Source organism: Brachycentrus maculatus, unplaced genomic scaffold (assembly GCF_059751285.1).
Source record: "Brachycentrus maculatus isolate JH-2025_06_01 unplaced genomic scaffold, ASM5975128v1 h1tg000119l, whole genome shotgun sequence".
NCBI classification, from domain to species: domain Eukaryota; kingdom Metazoa; phylum Arthropoda; class Insecta; order Trichoptera; family Brachycentridae; genus Brachycentrus; species Brachycentrus maculatus.
The window spans coordinates 2,153,099-2,170,480 of record NW_028280872.1 but is presented as its reverse complement, the minus strand read 5'-3'; the positions used below and the strand labels follow the sequence as shown (position 1 = coordinate 2,170,480).

Below are 17,382 nucleotides of genomic sequence, written 5' to 3'. Positions count from 1 at the left end.
AATATTTGAGAAATAATCACTATGCCCCCAACGTGGAGCCACACGCTATCTGATGTCTTAGGTAGCTCTAAACGACGCCTCGACGGTGGTCCTGATCTCCGTCCAATCTCGTATATTCCGGAGGCAGGAGATTTGTCTTCTGAACACACCTCGTGGACCCTCTACTTTGCCTATTATGATTAGGTGCAATAGCTCATACTTCTCTCCACTTAGCACATACCTCAAATAGGACACCATCCGGACCTTGATATCAGTCAGCAACTGTCTCCCTGCTTGGAGCACATTTGCATTTCTGACCATATCGATCCATGGAATGAGTAGCATTTTACAATGTAGCCACATTTCGAATGCCTCAGTTGGTTCATAGTGCTGACTTTGAGGGTCCACGACTCAACTCCGTATAGAAGTACTGACCAGACATAACACCTAAATATTCTCTGCCAAAGCTTCAGATTGAGGCTGTGGTTGGTTAATATATTTCTCGTCTTATTAAAAACTATACGAGCAGCCTCTATTCTGCACTTTACCTCGGTTTTAAAGGATAGGTTAAAAATTATTGTTCATGCCAAAAATTGTGTATTTTTTAAAACAATTTGTTTATTAAAATTGTAGGCATAAATGTATTCGAGAAGAAGAAAGAGACGCAGTTCATTAAGTTTTGAATGTTTACAATATTGTCCCCACCACATGCAAGTCCTTTGAAATCGTATATAAGGGGTGGAGGACCAATATTTTGGTATTCAGATTAGATTAATATTCAAACGTGTATACGTCGCGCTCGCTCGTTTTCTATTGGTGTCGCTTTGTTCTTTTCACTTTGTAATTTTTAGATAAATAAATAATTGTCTTCATTTGTGCGTTTCCGTCTTCCTCATCACAAGTGTTCCAGTACCGTTAGCAGTAACAATGATCACTTACCGGTTATGGGAACCAACTTAGTGACCTGCGCGGGTTCCTGCTTGTCGCTGACAGCCCCCTCCCTCGTGAGAGCGATGTCGCGGCGGGCCAGCCTATCTTGCACCACGATAACGCTGAAAACTTGGTCTCTGTAGTTTTTGCTTTGCACCGCGACGTCGTACTGACCAGGGGGCAGCATTATCTTGTAGAATGCCAGATTGGAAGATACGTCGAAAGTCATATCCACACCCGATATCTTGACGGTTGCATTGCGGAGTGGAGAATTGAATTCGTTCTTAACATACCCTTCGATACCTAAAGAAAAAATATCACTTTTATTAATTTACTCCCCTAGAAACGTAATATTTCTAAATATCTAAATAATCAATGTATTCATTTATATGTAATCACTCTAAATGGGCCCATCTTTGATTTACTTTTTTCTTTTAAATCGTAACTGTATAAAATGGTGCATAGGGTACTACATCATATTAACAGTGTTTTCTTGATCGCTAATAACATAAATCCAAGGCGATCGATGTTGCGCTTCAGGTACCAGTCTAGGGTAATAGTAAATATTAGTATGAAGAATCACTGATATTTATTTTGACCCCCCTGGGAATTGAACCCGAAACGTAATACTATTGTAGCCAAACGCGGTAACTGCTACACTGCGGAGCGGGATAAATCATCCTGACTACCACTGAAGAAGTAATTGGTTAAAAAAATATATATTCATACCTGTGTTAGCTAATTTGACAAAGGACATTATACTCTGTATATTATCCCTCCAAACTTGTCCTATCAGGTCTTGGGTGGGCATTTTACAGCAATCCAAGCCGATGGTAAACATGGGAACCTTGAACTTCTCGCAGAGCAAATCGATCAGCTGCTCGTGTTTGGAATTCTCCTTCTGGCTCGGTGTACTCTCGCAGACCGATCCCGTACTAAACTGCCTGCTGTTCTGATAAGTCTCGGAAAACTTGTCATACACCGATTTAGACATTTCCGGATACATGATGTTGGTGTTGCCGCTGCCCAAGTCTATGAACATGTCGAAATGTTCCCATCTCAGCATCAGTTCGAACATCATCTCCTTGCTGTGGGAATTGGGATTCTTGTTATTCTTTAAATGGTTCAACAATTTATCGCCGAATTCTTCTTCCATCGTGTTCAAATTACACTGATTGCTGTTGTCGAAGTTCTTGAGGATGTTCGGGTAGATCGGGTCGAGATTCGGGATGAAATGGAGTACGACGTTCTGAAGAAGCTTCTTGTGGATCGGTTCACCGATCGAGTAGGCCGCCGCAACATGTCGGGCGAAATTCAACAAAATCTCTTGGCCCAGAGGCTGTGTGCCGTACAAGTTACTGAGTATCCCAATTTGAAACTTGAGTTCATCTGGCGATCCAATCTAAAAATGACAATAGTAAAAAAAATATACATTTTAAATGAAGGATCTTCTTTCAATAATGAAACACATATTATATTTAAAATGGATTTTTCCTTAAAAACATGTTGGAAAATTAAAATACAATACAGTAATCCCTGCCAGTAAAATGGCATGCTAAACGAATGAGCGCTAAGGGGGGTCTATTTTCCATACAATTCATGAAATACCCTGTCTTTGCACTCCTTTGACATACTTCCTTGCACAATGTCTGCATTTTTGTACGCAGAGTTCAATTATTTTGATTTTATATACAAAAACCAATGCATTTCAAAACACTGCTGTAGTATATATTTAAAATTGTTGAACACATTACACATTGTCTATCCTTACTACATATTGCCATTAACTGTTCCGAGTTAGGCAGCATTTACTTATTTTTATAAAATATAACATATTTAGTGTTAGTAATCTCTAGAGATGATTTAAATATGAAAATTTTATATCTTACAAAGAATACATGTAGATGGCAAATGACTTACTTGATCTGTCAGCTTGAGAGAATGGATCTGCATAGAAATCTCACTGTCGCCTGCCTCAAATTCGGCAATGTCCGAATATTTATTTTCGAACTCTGCCAAAAGTGTATTTATCTCTTGCTCTGTATGATATTTTGTGCGGACGACATTTTCAATAATTCTACAAGCGAAAAATATTTTCTATAAAAAGCAGGCAACCTTATCATAAATAAGCAAATTCTATTTGTAGAATTTGATCCATTTTTTTTCATTGTATTAATTTTCATAAACGTTATATAAGAACCTAATGACTTTTTGATGTATGCGTGTTGATATTTGTAATTTCTAATGTAATTTACGAAATACTCCATAAAAATTACAAATTTGTATACACTGAACTCTCTCTTTGCACAGATTTTTTTACATGATTTTGCAATAAAATGGTACATAGAGAAAGAATAAATGAACATTTATGGTATTTAGAAATGCGTGACAGTAATTTGGAATGTCGAACATCCCTCGCCTAGTCAGAACTATGCATAGAGAGGTATGCGGAAGGGAGCTAGGTGAATAATTTTTATTACCTTCGATTTTTTTATTCTTCATAAATAAAATTAAGATACAAATAGCAATAAAGAATTTGGCTTACATTTTGTACAGACATTTCTTGGTAGAACTGCATTTTATATAATAAAATTACAACTATCTACATTTTTTCCATCGTTATTTTATTTGGCAAACACTGGTTACATAAAATAAAAGTGGAAAAACTATAAACTTTTTGTTTTATTATAAAGATAAAGAATTTTATTTTTTTATTATCCTAAATATATTTTTATACGACAAAATCTATAAAATATGATAGATATTTTATTTTTATTTTAGTATACTTTTTTGAATTTTTTATTTTACAGTTTTATGTTATATCAATATTAGTTGTTGCTTGGAACATATCTACCTAAATAGGGAGTCCAGTGTAGTTCTATTTACCAAGTGAACATTTATAAGGTTTTTACATAAATTAGTCTATCTAACATTAGAAAAATAAAGCCTTACCTAAAATCATAAGCGCTGGACCAATGTTGCGGGTCATTCGCCATCAGGGTGAAGTTGTAACTCAAGGATCCTTCGTCGGGAATAACAACCTCTACAGTAAGACTCTCGTATCTACAAAATAATGAAACCAACTATCACTGGATGATCTTATATATCACTAGACTGGTACATGAAGCGCAGGACTGATTACCTTTCATTCGTATATAAATATATATTTTTTTATTATTATTTTTTAAAATTTTATTATTTACACAAATATTTCAATTTCATACTATTTTTGTGAGCCTAAGCGGCTCATTATTAGAAATAGGTATCAAATTGTGGTATAGTGGCTTCGAACCGAGAAACTCTGACTTAAGAGTCCACAACACTAATCAGGGGACCACGACCTGACACCGAGGTTACGGTAACGTTTAACGATCGAGGTAACACTGCTTATATACAATGCAGTGCCTTATGCAGCATTGGGTATGTATAAGGGTAAGAAGAAAAAGAAAGATAGGTAATAGGTAGCTATTTACAAAACCGTGTACAGTGGAACCTCTCATAAAGAGCATAATTCGTTCCAGAATCTTACTCGTTTAGCGAAACATTTTTTGTTTTGACTGGCGTGGAAGTCCTGGTTCACAGCTGAATGTTGTGAAAAAGGGACTTGCCCTTTCTCTGTAACTCGTAATGCGAAATGTCGCTCGTTAAGGAAGTAACTTTTTCACATTTTTTTACTCATTATGAGAGGTTCCACTGTAATTTTTTACTGATTTTGGATTTGGAGAATTAGTTTAAACATGATATTTCATCAATCTCGGTAGATTGAGAATCTTCTGTATGAGATAAAATATGACCAACAAAATGCCGAGTAAGTGTATAAAAATATCAACTGTTATTTTATTTCATTACCAGAGCTGCCGTCCAAGAAAAATCCTTAATATGTTTGATAGGTGTCTCAATTCGAGAGGAAGCAACTATCATTTTAGAATCCAACAACAGTGCATCTTTAAAAATTTATATAATACAGACATTCGATAATTGGCACAATCGTGAATTTCAGTGTATAAGTGATCATAAGCCCTGTAAATACCCAGACTTCCATATTCTTCTTCATCGATGTTGAGATGTCAAAATATAAAAACAACTCCTAGGGGGAGAAGAAACCCAGAAGTATTTGAAATTTTTTATTTTTTTTTTAAATACCTAACGTCCAAGTGACTCTGAAATCTAGCTACGGCTTAAGCAAAACCGTTTATCATGTCCCTACTCAGGCTTTAACTTTATAAGTTTCATAGTCTATGCCTACTCGTGAATGGATTTACTCTTTATGTTTAAAGTTACTATAATTTCATGTAATTCATGAGTGAAAATTCTAGGCAAAAACACTCGCTGAAATTTTGTGAAGAAAAATAAACACTTTATATAGTTACCCGGTAGCAGAAGCTGTGACATTATATGTTCCAGGGAGCAAAAGTCTCCAATAGTCACCATCCGCAGCTGTTCTGACCACGTGATTAATCCCGTGAACCCGGATCACCGTATTAGGTATCCCATGGCCTATAGAACTAGCCACAAAGCCGTGCAAGCCCTTATGAACCTAATTAAAATAAAATTATAAATTTAAATTTCAACAGAATATTGTCTTTGGATATGCGTGTTTATACTTCTTCTCCGTCTTATTCTTCATTACTGAGGGTTGTAACCCTTGCAGAAGCAATGACTCTTCTCCAGTTATCCCTTGACTGCGCTGCACGTAGCGCTCCAACCACTGAGGTGCCTGCTGCTGCCTTAATTTGATCGGTCCATCGTCTGGAGGATCTTCCTCTCCCTCTCTTTCCCTCCAGACTACCAATCACAACTAGCCGTTCCAGGCTATCCTCGTTGCCACGCGCAACGTGTCCAAAGAACTTTATACTATTTCAATATAAATAAAAATGTGAATGTCAGTTTGTACGATAATAAAAAAGGTTAGGTTAGGTTACCTGTTCAATATACGTCAAGAGAGCTTCCCTGTTCTCCATCCAGAATGTTGGCAGCCGTGTGGCATTGGGGAATTTATAACATCCTAACTCTAGAGTCAATTCAAAATCATTTGTGTTCAAGTAATTCCAATCTTGCATGCCTCCAGAAACAGTGTACCTAGAAGATAGTTTTGAATTAAACGTAAAAATTATAATATGAAAAAGAAATACTCAAAAAACAAGATATGTATGTGAAGTGTAATAATTTTTTTATTCTTACCATTCAGCGCCATTTGTTATACCATTTGCGAATTTCTCTCTTGGCATATTTATGCATGGTCTTCCCAAATGCATAGTGGAATGTGCCTAGAATGTACAAAATACATATATATAAACATAAAACATTATTATAGTTTTAAGGTTACAATTAAGTTTTTCGATAGTATCGCATAGTAAAAGGACATCAATTGAAAAACTTATGATATTGCCATAATAAGAACTTAATTAATTTTGTTATTTTGACAGCAAAAATAACACAATCGCTTTGAAAGTGTTGCGGCGCATCTGTTTATAAAATAAATATGTAAAAAAAATTGGCCATTTCAAATTAATGAGCTTTTAATATATATTTTATAATATCTTATAATAAGCATAGATAAAAAAATCTGTGATCAATAAAATGAATTGTAAAAAATATATAAAATGATTTTGTAGACAAATTTTGTGGTTTTGTGAAGTAGTAGATAAGTGAATTTGAAAATTTAAAAAAGTAGTCAAACTGCAATGAGATACATTGATATACAATTATACTGAACACTATAAATGTTGGGTAATATATCCAAAATTAAACAAGGTTTATTGGATTTGAATTCTAAATTTATTTATGTATATGATATCAAACACTATCTGAGTGTTTGATAATGTCTTAAGAGGACGAAACGCGTCACGTATTTACATATACATAAATAAATGTAGAATTCAAATCCAATAAACCTTGTTTGATTTTGGATATATTACCCAACAATTCAATATGGAATTCAATAAATACAATAAATACTTTAAATGTATTCATCACTCATAGATAAGCAAACACATTCGCTGTTGGGAGTCTAGTCTATCTCAGTTACTTACATCAGAGTATACATGCGCTAAATGCACAAACACCGCATTATCAGGACTGTAACTCGGTATCCCATTCATCATCTGCTGACTGTCATCAAATGGGTAATTTGCGACCATAGCACCTCCGTGTAAGTTGGCTGACAACACAAACGGTATAGATTTGGACCACTCCATGACAGCTCGAGTTTCTGGCTCTTGTACCGCATTCAGCTAAACAAAACAAGAATAAAACTTTTGTTATAACCTCTGCTGATAGCTTGTGTAGAACATTCAATTCGATTTCAATTTAATTTATCCAGTAAAAATTAACATATACATTAGAAACTAAAATTTAAATTGTATATATGTACTAACTAATATCACTAATATTTATTTTGACCCTCTTGGGGATCGAACCCGGTACCTCCAGCACGGTAGCCGAGAAATTTGGTAGTGATTTTTCAGTCTAATATTTATTTAATATGAACCTGGACTGGTACCCGAAGCGGAAGGCTGATCACCTTTCCTTCATGTATTTAACGATCAAGATAACACTGCTTCTATATGATGCAGTGCCCTATGCACCACTGGGTGCGGATAAGGGTTAGTAGTTGTAGTAGTATATGTACTAACACAAAAATTAGAAAGTAAGCAAGAACACTATTGTTAAAGATGTAGAAGAATCCCGCTTCAGAATACCCCTTCAGACACATGGAACGTCACTATCCGGCGTGATATTATTCAGCATAGCGGTAGCTCTTCCCATAGGCATAACCATCAGTAGATTGGTGCTGTACGTAGGAATGTGAAACAATCTATGCTGATGCCATCTTAGAAAACTCTTGGGAACATACAGATCAATACTCCGGATAATTTCAGGATTATCGATCATACCGCTCAACAATAGACATGATAGCCATTTTATCTAATCCCCAGTACACATGACATACAAATTTTATATGACAGTCCAGTTCATGTCCAGTTTCATACTAGCACTGATGGGTATTCTATATTTCTCAGGTTGTGTGACTCAAAAAATATTGATAGGCCTCATATTAAAAACACATGCCAACTAGATGCCTGCCTATCCCATGACGTCGACTTGTCACATGTACGGAGTCACGGAGTACATGTCACAATACACTTGGGACAGTGATGTCTCAGTCTTTATAATCCTGATAAGGTAGTGTTTATAATCTACATAATAAAGCAAGCAATTCTTATGAAAAAATTATCATCAAAATAAGATAAATTTGTATGAAATCGGGTGATATTTTGTATATTATTCAATTGGTGTGAATTCTTTGGCTTAAAATTTTCCTGGCTCTTAAAGGCTCCATTAAAAGATATATATTGATGTAATTTCATACCTTAGATTTTTCAAACTGGTCTGGGAAATTTCTATTTAAATCAATATGATTAGCATTTGATCGTCCTTGAATACTATCCGAATCACCTAAAAATGAAAATATGTGTTTCATTAATACAAAAGCAGAAAAAACAAACAAAATAACTAATGAAGACATGAATAAAACAAACATACTTAAACTAAATAGCTAATGAAACACATATCACCCACTCCTTTCATCAATGTCATTTATCAAAAATTTACATTTTTCAGTTGTGCATGTTTTTGGAATGCCCAGAAAATGTACTTTATCCCAGCAAAAGAGGCATATTTTTAACTTAATATTTACCCGCTACATGGCAGAAAGTGTTGTTTTTGCATTTTAAAGAAAAGGTATTGTTTAACTATTTTTTTAAATAAACTAAATATTTTACGAATGGAGAAAAAACATTCAGGTTTTACCCAAAAAGATCTTTTGCACAGTAAAAAGTTCAATAAGTGGCTTGATATTTATTTTTAATACACTACATTATATTTTTAAACTTTAAAAACGATCTCTTGAAAAAGTTTTTCGATATATGACGTTGTTGAAAGGAGTGAGCGATATGTAAAAATATTGTAATAAATGCATACATTGAAAAAAAATGAATGGAACGATCGCATCAGATTAAATCAATGAGATATTGGGAAAATAAGTAAATCACTACCTTAATGCGGCACTAACCGACCTTTCCGAGATACAATTTTACACAGAAGTACTAAAAAACACAACGTAGGATTTTCTTGTTATGGGATTTTTATTAACATTTTTTATTAAGATTTATTCGGTCCACACTTCTGGTCCACATTACTTCATTTAACCAAAATTTGAACTTCAGATTCTTATGCATAGAGGTAACAAAATCATCTTCTTTTCTACTTCTAACCTTTATCCACACCCAATGGTGCATAGGGCACTATGTCATGAAAGCAAAGTGATCAGTCCAGCGCTTGCACCAGTCCAGGATGATAATAAATAAATATGAGAGTGAAAAATCACTTATATTTATTTCGAACCTGGGACCTCTAGCACAGTAGCTGAATGCGCTTACCATTACACTTTAGAAGTGAACATTATTTTACATTATTCATAATATATATTATATTATTACATTTTCAATATTACATTACTGATAAAAAAGAAACAAAATGTATGTTTATAATAATATTGTATTTATGACAACTGCTTTGCTTAGTAAGGCCGGAAATATACGGGCAGCTTGAATCAGTCAGGGGCGACTGCAGCGTACAAAATGTCATTTCAATTAATAGTCGTTGTTTAACACAAACCTTCCCTGGATCTTTCGTACCCGTCTGGATTCATGGATGGCATCAGATGAATCCTCGTGGTATTAATGAGCCTCGTAACTCGATCATCACCCAAATAGTTTTCGCAGAGATATTTTGCCAACAGCAAGAGCATTTCTCTGCCGACAGCTTCATTTCCGTGCATATTAGCTACATACTTGAACTCAGGCTTGCCTGGAATTGGTAATCAAAGTAAATAAAGTAACAAATATGAAAAGATTTCCTATGTTATATTTTCAGCTTTTTTTAGTACACTAAGCTACGCCTACTGCAAGGGTTCAATTTTATGTAGAAATTTATTTTTTCTGCAATAAGTAATCAAAGTAAATAGATACAAATATGAAAAGATTTCATATGTTATATTTTCAGATTTTTTTAATACACTAAGCTACGCCTACTGCAAGGGTTCAATTTTATGTAGGAATTTATTTTTTCTGGAATTAGTAATGAAAGTAAATAAAGTAACAAATATGAAAAGATTTCCTATGTTATATTTTCAGATTTTTTAGTACACTTAGCTACGCCTATTTCAATGTTATTAACTGTTAACTGCATAGATATAGAGCTCAAACTCAAGCCCCTGGAGTTGCTTTTTCTGTTTTATAACACTCTTCTACATAAAGCCTTCATATGTGTCGCCTACTATCAAAATCATGGAGGTCGATTTTACAAAAAATGCAAAATTTTCCGGGTAACATTGATGTTTAAAAGATTTGTCTGTCTCTAGATAAAATATTATGAAATAGAGAATTTTCCAATTTATTTAGAAAAATTTTCAGTATTAAAAAAAAAACACGTGACACAAACCGTTATCGGTTTGTGTCACGTGGTAAAAAATTAAGATGACTTCATTATTGAAGTCATCTTAATTTTTTACCTATCCCCGCTCATTTGCTAATTTTCACATTTAAAAAAAAAAAAAATTCAGTATTTAAAAAAAAAAAGCGGACAAAAACTGATAATGACGTCATCTTAATTTTATACCCCGCTCTCTGATGGGCCGATATGGGTCAGAAAGCAAGTTCCATGAATATGGCGGAATTTGAAAAACAATGCTGTTTTTAAGTATTTTTAGCAGAGTTTTCAAGTATATAAATATTTTCAACAACAAAGTATTTATTTTAAATTTTAAAATTGGATCTGGCGGATTTTGAAAGTAGGCGACACAAATAAGGTCTTAAAAATAGCTAAGTTAAAAGTCCCACCAGTGTTTTAAAAAAAGTACTTATCTTAACAATTTGTTTATAGTAAATTATTTTCAGACTTGATTGATTAAAATACTACCATTGCGGCTATAGGATAAAAACTCGTTTCATTTGCAAACAATGTAACGGAGAATCATTCACGCATAAAATCTATGTATTTCTTTTATTATTATTATTTGTAATCATTTATTACATGTAATTTATAATCATTTATTAACATTATCATAAAAATGTTAAAATTCCATTTGAGGCTCTGTACTTATATGAGGACCTTCTGAAATTTCTAAAAAATTAATACCTAAATAAAAATTGCTTCTTGATCTAATACCTACATAAATTCTTGACTAGAGATTATTTATACTTATTTAAAAAATAAAATAAATAACAAAAAAAAACACGTATATGTGGGTTAAATTTTATAGTAGTATTTTTTTGACGAAAGTATCTAAGAATATAAGTGTTAAGCCATTAAATATAGATGTATTCTTTAAAATTTTAATAATAATAAATTTGGATAATTTACATAGCGCCATTTTTGTAAATTACTACCTCAAGTAGATTAGTAGTAAATTAGGGAAAAAAAATATAGTGGAAAAGATTTATCAAACAAGTGTGTTTTTCTTTTATAATTAATACTTGAGGCACCAACTTTGTGATTTTCCATTTTATAATTAAAATGTAACTTTGTTTTAAAATCACTATAAATATTTTATTACAACTTAATTATAATGTCTGCCGGTTATGAATCTAACCGCTTCTTTATCAAGACTGATTAATAGTTTTATTGTTTTTTTTGTAAAGATATCTCACTCTCACTATTTCTAAATGCTAGTGGAAGAGCATTCCACGCCATGAGTCCCGCAACAGCAAAGGCACGCTCGCCAAATTACAGTATTGCCTTACCTCTGATGTGCTTCCCCGGTTCCTTGGTGATCTCCAGAATGTAAAGTTCCCTTCCTTGAACTGACTGCCCGACGCTGTAGAGCCGAGTGATGTTAGGATAGTTCTTTGTCATAGTTTGCAGTAGGTTTTTCATTTTTTCATAATTGTGATTTTCAAACTTGTTGGGGATGACAAAACCAAACTCATCCACCACGGAGCGCAGCACCTTTTCCACATTTTCAAAATCAACTAAAATAAATATATGTAACTATATTAATCTCAAATCATTCCAAAAGTGATAAGGATCATTCATTCTCTCCAAGGGTTGTTATCAAAAGATGCACTGCTTATTTTATAATTATTAAAAAAGATTAAATTAGTTTGATTTTTGGATCAAATAATACTATGCATATAAAATAAGTCATCCATTGTGAAAATCCATCCATCCAAAGATATTTAAAAAATCATTAAACTTTTAATTTCTATTCATTGTTTTCCGTGAGTGATAAATTCCAGAGTGTATGTATTAACACGTTCAATGCATATAAAATAGCGTCATACAGTGCAAATTGTTAAAAACCCATAACTTTGTTGAAAATCAAATTCTACTTTCTATTAAAACATCATAAATAAGTGTATTTTTTGTGTATTTTTCAAACACATAAAACCGGCCACGAATCCTCATCTTTATTCAACACAACTCCCGTCAGTGTATGGTTTCAATATTTGTATGGACACGGGATGTGTTTGACACACAGAATGTGTAAAATAAGCATATACACATATAATAAATGCTTCATAAATAATTTCTATAGCAAGCTAACAAGTTAAAATATTAAAGGCTTGTTACGAAGCGGAAAATGTTGATTACATGAATGGTTATTATGAATTTATCAACATTCATTATCCATGCTATAACTGCATGAGGTATTTGGTAAATAATCTGACATCATATAGTATAACATCATGTGGTATTATCAACCAAACAGTGCGAGACTCGGAACATTGTGAGCGAGGTAAGTTCAATCTATTGTGACACGTGTTTCGATGAATTCCGCATCATTTTTAAACACCGTTCAATATTTAAATCTTGTAGCTTTACATAAAATTTTCTGAATTACTGAATAATTAAGGGGTTCTATACTGTGACAGTTTCCATAAAACATGTGGTTTGTTAAATAGCACCATATTGGATTAACGGCGGAAGAATAAAGGCAGGTCTATCAATGATGAATCTGTACCAGTTGTTCTCTTGTTTTCTGGCGTGATTAACATATTAAATTTTATTTAAAGATTTTCTTGATATGTCAACAAAGATGAAAAAGTTGGGTAATATATCCAAAATTGAACACAGTTTAATGGATTGAATTTTACTTTATTTACATATATGATTAACATATATGGAACAAAATTCCTGGAAAAATCATATTTTACTGTTTAATTATATACACATTTGAAACTGAATACAAGAAGATTGTTTGATTGTCGTTTGACTGGTTAATGTCAAAATGACATATCTCCTATATTATTATAAAAACCTCAGAAAATGTAAAATCTAGTAATAAATTTAACTATTTCATATTTTTAGGGGATGGGAATCTATCATTCGAGGTAAGTTATAAATAACTAATCATCACGCCGCAGGGTTAGGGAGAGGAGAATTGAATTCCACACTACTCTGTCTTTGGAAACATTCTTTGCCTCTTCCACATTCATGTATCTCCTCATAAATACGTGCCGATTATTCCGACTCCTGATCTTACCATTTGCAAGTATTTGAAATACTTGTCTTCATAGTATTTGACCAAGTATGTATTTGAAATACCTGGTCTTCCTCTGATCCTATTTCCAACTACATTAATTTGTTTTACCGTTATTTCTTCACTCATTCGTTCCACATATCCAAACCATCTCAACACGACGTTCTTAATTTAAAAGATAGTGCTTCCTTCAGCCTTGCACTCTTTCCTCATTTCACCATTAAAAAATTTATCATACATCGTTTTGCTGTTTAAAATTAAAATTAAAAATCTATCGCATTCATCAGAGAGATCGCATTTTGACTAAATTTGTTCTACTTTAATCCTTCTTTTGACAACTCTGTGCTTCATTTCTATATTTTAAGGTTGATACCAGTTATTAAAATAAAATTGCACATTGAAGGGTTAAAGACCCCATACACGCATGAATGTATTTGGCAAGCATGTTGGCAAGCATGTTGGCAAGCATGTTAGCAAGCATGTTGGCAAGCATGCTGGCAAGGTAGGTTGGTGACAAAACGGTTGTACATTTGTCTATACGGTGGTTGGGATGCTCGGATCAGATGATGTGTTCAACCAAAGGTCTCCAAGCACACTGAGGGTACGTTTTTTTTCTGAGATAAACATGTTTGAGGATGTATGGGAGGTTTAAGATGAATGTATACATATACTTATACAATGACATAGCAATCCCTCCAAGCATAGTATATATGTTTCTGCTAATATCTTAACACAAATTGGACGGGTGTTTTTTACGCTTGCGGCCCGCTGGCAAAAAGATTTCATAATTATGAACATATAGTTAAGACCTTTATAAAGAGATATTCATATGGTTCATAATACTCATATAAAAACATTAAATATGAAATTTCTTCTTTTCTGAGTTCAGAATGAGGTCAGCGCAGAAGGTAAAAATACCCACAAGCATCAATCGACCAAACGGGTAGAAATATCTTTCCCGTCCATAGTGTGTTAATATTTATGTGCTTATAAATGCATTGCTACCATTTCCTCATCCATGTCCAGTATATGCGCCTAGTGTGAATCTTTGTGCAAAGTGAAACCGGGTTCATTCAATGTATTTTATGTGCAAAATTAAGGTAGGTACTTGTGTTAGTTGTCTATGATTACTTCCAAAACCAAAGCATTTATGTATATTGCATTATTTTAAAAATAATAGTAGTCATATGGTAAAAGGTTATATTTGTCAATTTTCTAATTATCTGGGTTCTTCGACAAGATGAAAAGCAATTTTTGCAAAAAATATATCATAATAAATAACTAAATTAAGAAAATCTTTTAATTGTTAAAAATAATAATAAGTAATTTTGTTAAGATGGTAATTCTGCTCATGTTCAAATATACATATTACTGAAAATTAAATTTGATTATAAACAGTTTTTTTATAGTCTTTATTACATAGCAAAACTTTCTTTTAGCTCTGCTGCAAAATCTTTTTTTTTCAAATATAATATTTTGCCATAGTGATTACCTAATTATGGTCGAAATCATTATTTGACACTGGAATTAAATAAGATTAAATTATCGCGGGTAATAGCATGTAATTGAGTCCAGTGCCTCCTATATGAAATACTAACTGTGGTCCAACTTTAACAACATCACATCAGCTGTTAGTAAATGTATCTACAAAATGCATTTATACATTAAAGAACAGCTAAAAAAATTGTTTCTATCTTCAAAACTCGATAATAATAAAAACAAAGGCAATATTTTTGAAATTATCTAATGTTTTTTTTGTTTCCTTAAATTTGCTGTATTGGCGGTTTGGTTTAAACAAATTTTTCTATGACAATCCGTCATCTGTTAAAAAACAAGGGTTTGTAGATACATTTTTGTGGTACTCATTTGTTTGCTATTTAGGTGGCGGTGAATTAATTAATAAAATTGGAGCCTTATCTATTGCCAATGTGAAGCCAGATGTTGTAGCCATTTTATAGATATTACAAAAATTTAATTTTTGGGAATCAGTCTTATATATGCAATAGAAAATTGATGAATTAAATACTTAATAACTATAAATGACAGACTTAAAAGTAATGAGGATTAAACGACAAATGTTTTTTTTTAAATATATAGCTATCATGCACATTGTTCGGTTATTAATAAAATAAATTCACTTCAAATTAAATCAAGTGATATGTTGATAAAAGTTTCAATTAAAAAATAAATAAAACAAAAAAAAAACAATTTTTTTATTATTTAAATAAAAAGCTAAATACTTGTGTTTTGATTATTTAAAAAAATACTTCAATTTCATACTATTTCTGTGAGCCTAAGCGGTTCATTATTGAAAATATGAATCGAATTATGGAAGAGTGGGTTCGAACCCAGAAATTCTGACACAAGAGTCTGCAACACTAACCACGGGACCACAATGTTACACTTAAATAATCAAAAAGTTTTACTCATAATATTAACGACTTTCTGTGCAAATATCCCTAGCATAGTAAATTCCAAAACATCAAATTAAAATCTAATTAACCCTGTCAAATACAGTGTGGCCAAAAATACAGATTGCCTATTCTGTCCTTGAATCCCTAGAAAGCGGGTGTATTATATTTTTGGCCAGGGTATTATATACATTATTATGGTAAAATAGTGCTTATTTTAAGGGTAAATAAAATAAAGGCAATATTTTATAAAATACATATTTATTGCCATAAGATAGTATACATCATCGAGGAATGTGAACAATAAAACAGTGTATTTACAATATAATATTATCTAATTTGATACACATTTAGCTAGGCTAGTACACATTACTTCATTTATATTTTAAACAATAATCTTCACTAATTAATGAAAACCGACAGCGCAAAGATATGATTTTCCTAACAAATAAACTCAACATCAAGATTGAAGAATCTGGAGTATAGGACTGATTACCTTGCCTTTGTATAGTTTACGATCAAGTTAACATTGTGATAATCTGATTTAGTTACCTATGCAACATTTGGGTGATGGAGGATGATTTCAAATTTTATGTTGAGGATATTTTCAAATAAAATAAAGGTAAAATATCTCCAAGTAAACTTAAGGTCAAATATCTTCAAGTAAAATAAGTAGGTCTAAAATATTCACTTAGATATTGCAACAATTGTTTCAAATACCTTTATAATGATATAATTTTTTCCGAGTTATCAACAAAATGTGATGTAATAAATAAAGATTATTTTATGTAATAGAAATGGGTACTTAATTAATATTGTAGTTACTTAATTATGGTGAATAAAAGCAATGTTTTGCAATATTATCGTTTTAAGCGGAAAAATATAACAGGAATGCGAAATGCAATAATATGCCGATGGCGATCATGGATCCTCCTCCACTTAAAGCAGCCCTTGACGAATTCTCCTTGTCTTTACAAAAACCATACCAACATGTTAGCATTTAAATAAATATTATATTGCGATAATGGCGATAATTTATTTTAAAATCCAAAAATATATTTGAAAGGAACAAAATTAAGATTCCGAAGAGAAATGTGCCAGTAAATTAATTATGTCTAAACGTCACTTGACAGTCGAGTCTTAATTAGACCATTTATAAAAATAATGTAAAATTAACACTTGTAAGTCAGATATTTTACACAAAAATACAGATATGTTTTTTTTTTGTTTAAAAAGACAAATTACACATTATTGTTCCAGATTGCCGAATCAAAATTTGTCTGCCAAATTACGATTGGACTTAAGTGAGTTTAATATTTGCAAATACAAATATGTATCCTTTTAAAGGGAAATACCGAGTGTTAACAGATTGTAACAATCAAATTACACTCAGTTGGAAAGAAGAATAGGGATGGAAGATTACATATCAATTCAAAATAAATCTTTCTTGAATTTATTTTACAATCGGCGGGAATCGAGCCTGCGACATCAGATTTAGAATTGAGCATCTACCCAACT

General features: G+C 32.3%; 1 protein-coding gene across 1 annotated transcript in view; it reads right to left on the bottom strand.

Annotated features, from left to right (window-relative positions):
- svr (Carboxypeptidase D svr) overlaps positions 1-17,382 on the bottom strand; it is a 36,230-nt gene that overhangs the window by 5,313 nt on the left and 13,535 nt on the right. Inside the window, exons 7-17 of the mRNA XM_088259705.1 lie at positions 11,715-11,942; positions 9,589-9,780; positions 8,282-8,367; positions 6,942-7,142; positions 6,091-6,176; positions 5,832-5,988; positions 5,280-5,446; positions 3,862-3,972; positions 2,830-2,986; positions 1,639-2,311; positions 919-1,212 (exon numbers count right to left, since the gene is read on the bottom strand). Coding sequence (XP_088115831.1) covers positions 919-1,212; positions 1,639-2,311; positions 2,830-2,986; positions 3,862-3,972; positions 5,280-5,446; positions 5,832-5,988; positions 6,091-6,176; positions 6,942-7,142; positions 8,282-8,367; positions 9,589-9,780; positions 11,715-11,942 — 2,352 coding nt within the window. The remainder of the gene's footprint in view (positions 1-918; positions 1,213-1,638; positions 2,312-2,829; positions 2,987-3,861; positions 3,973-5,279; positions 5,447-5,831; positions 5,989-6,090; positions 6,177-6,941; positions 7,143-8,281; positions 8,368-9,588; positions 9,781-11,714; positions 11,943-17,382) is intronic.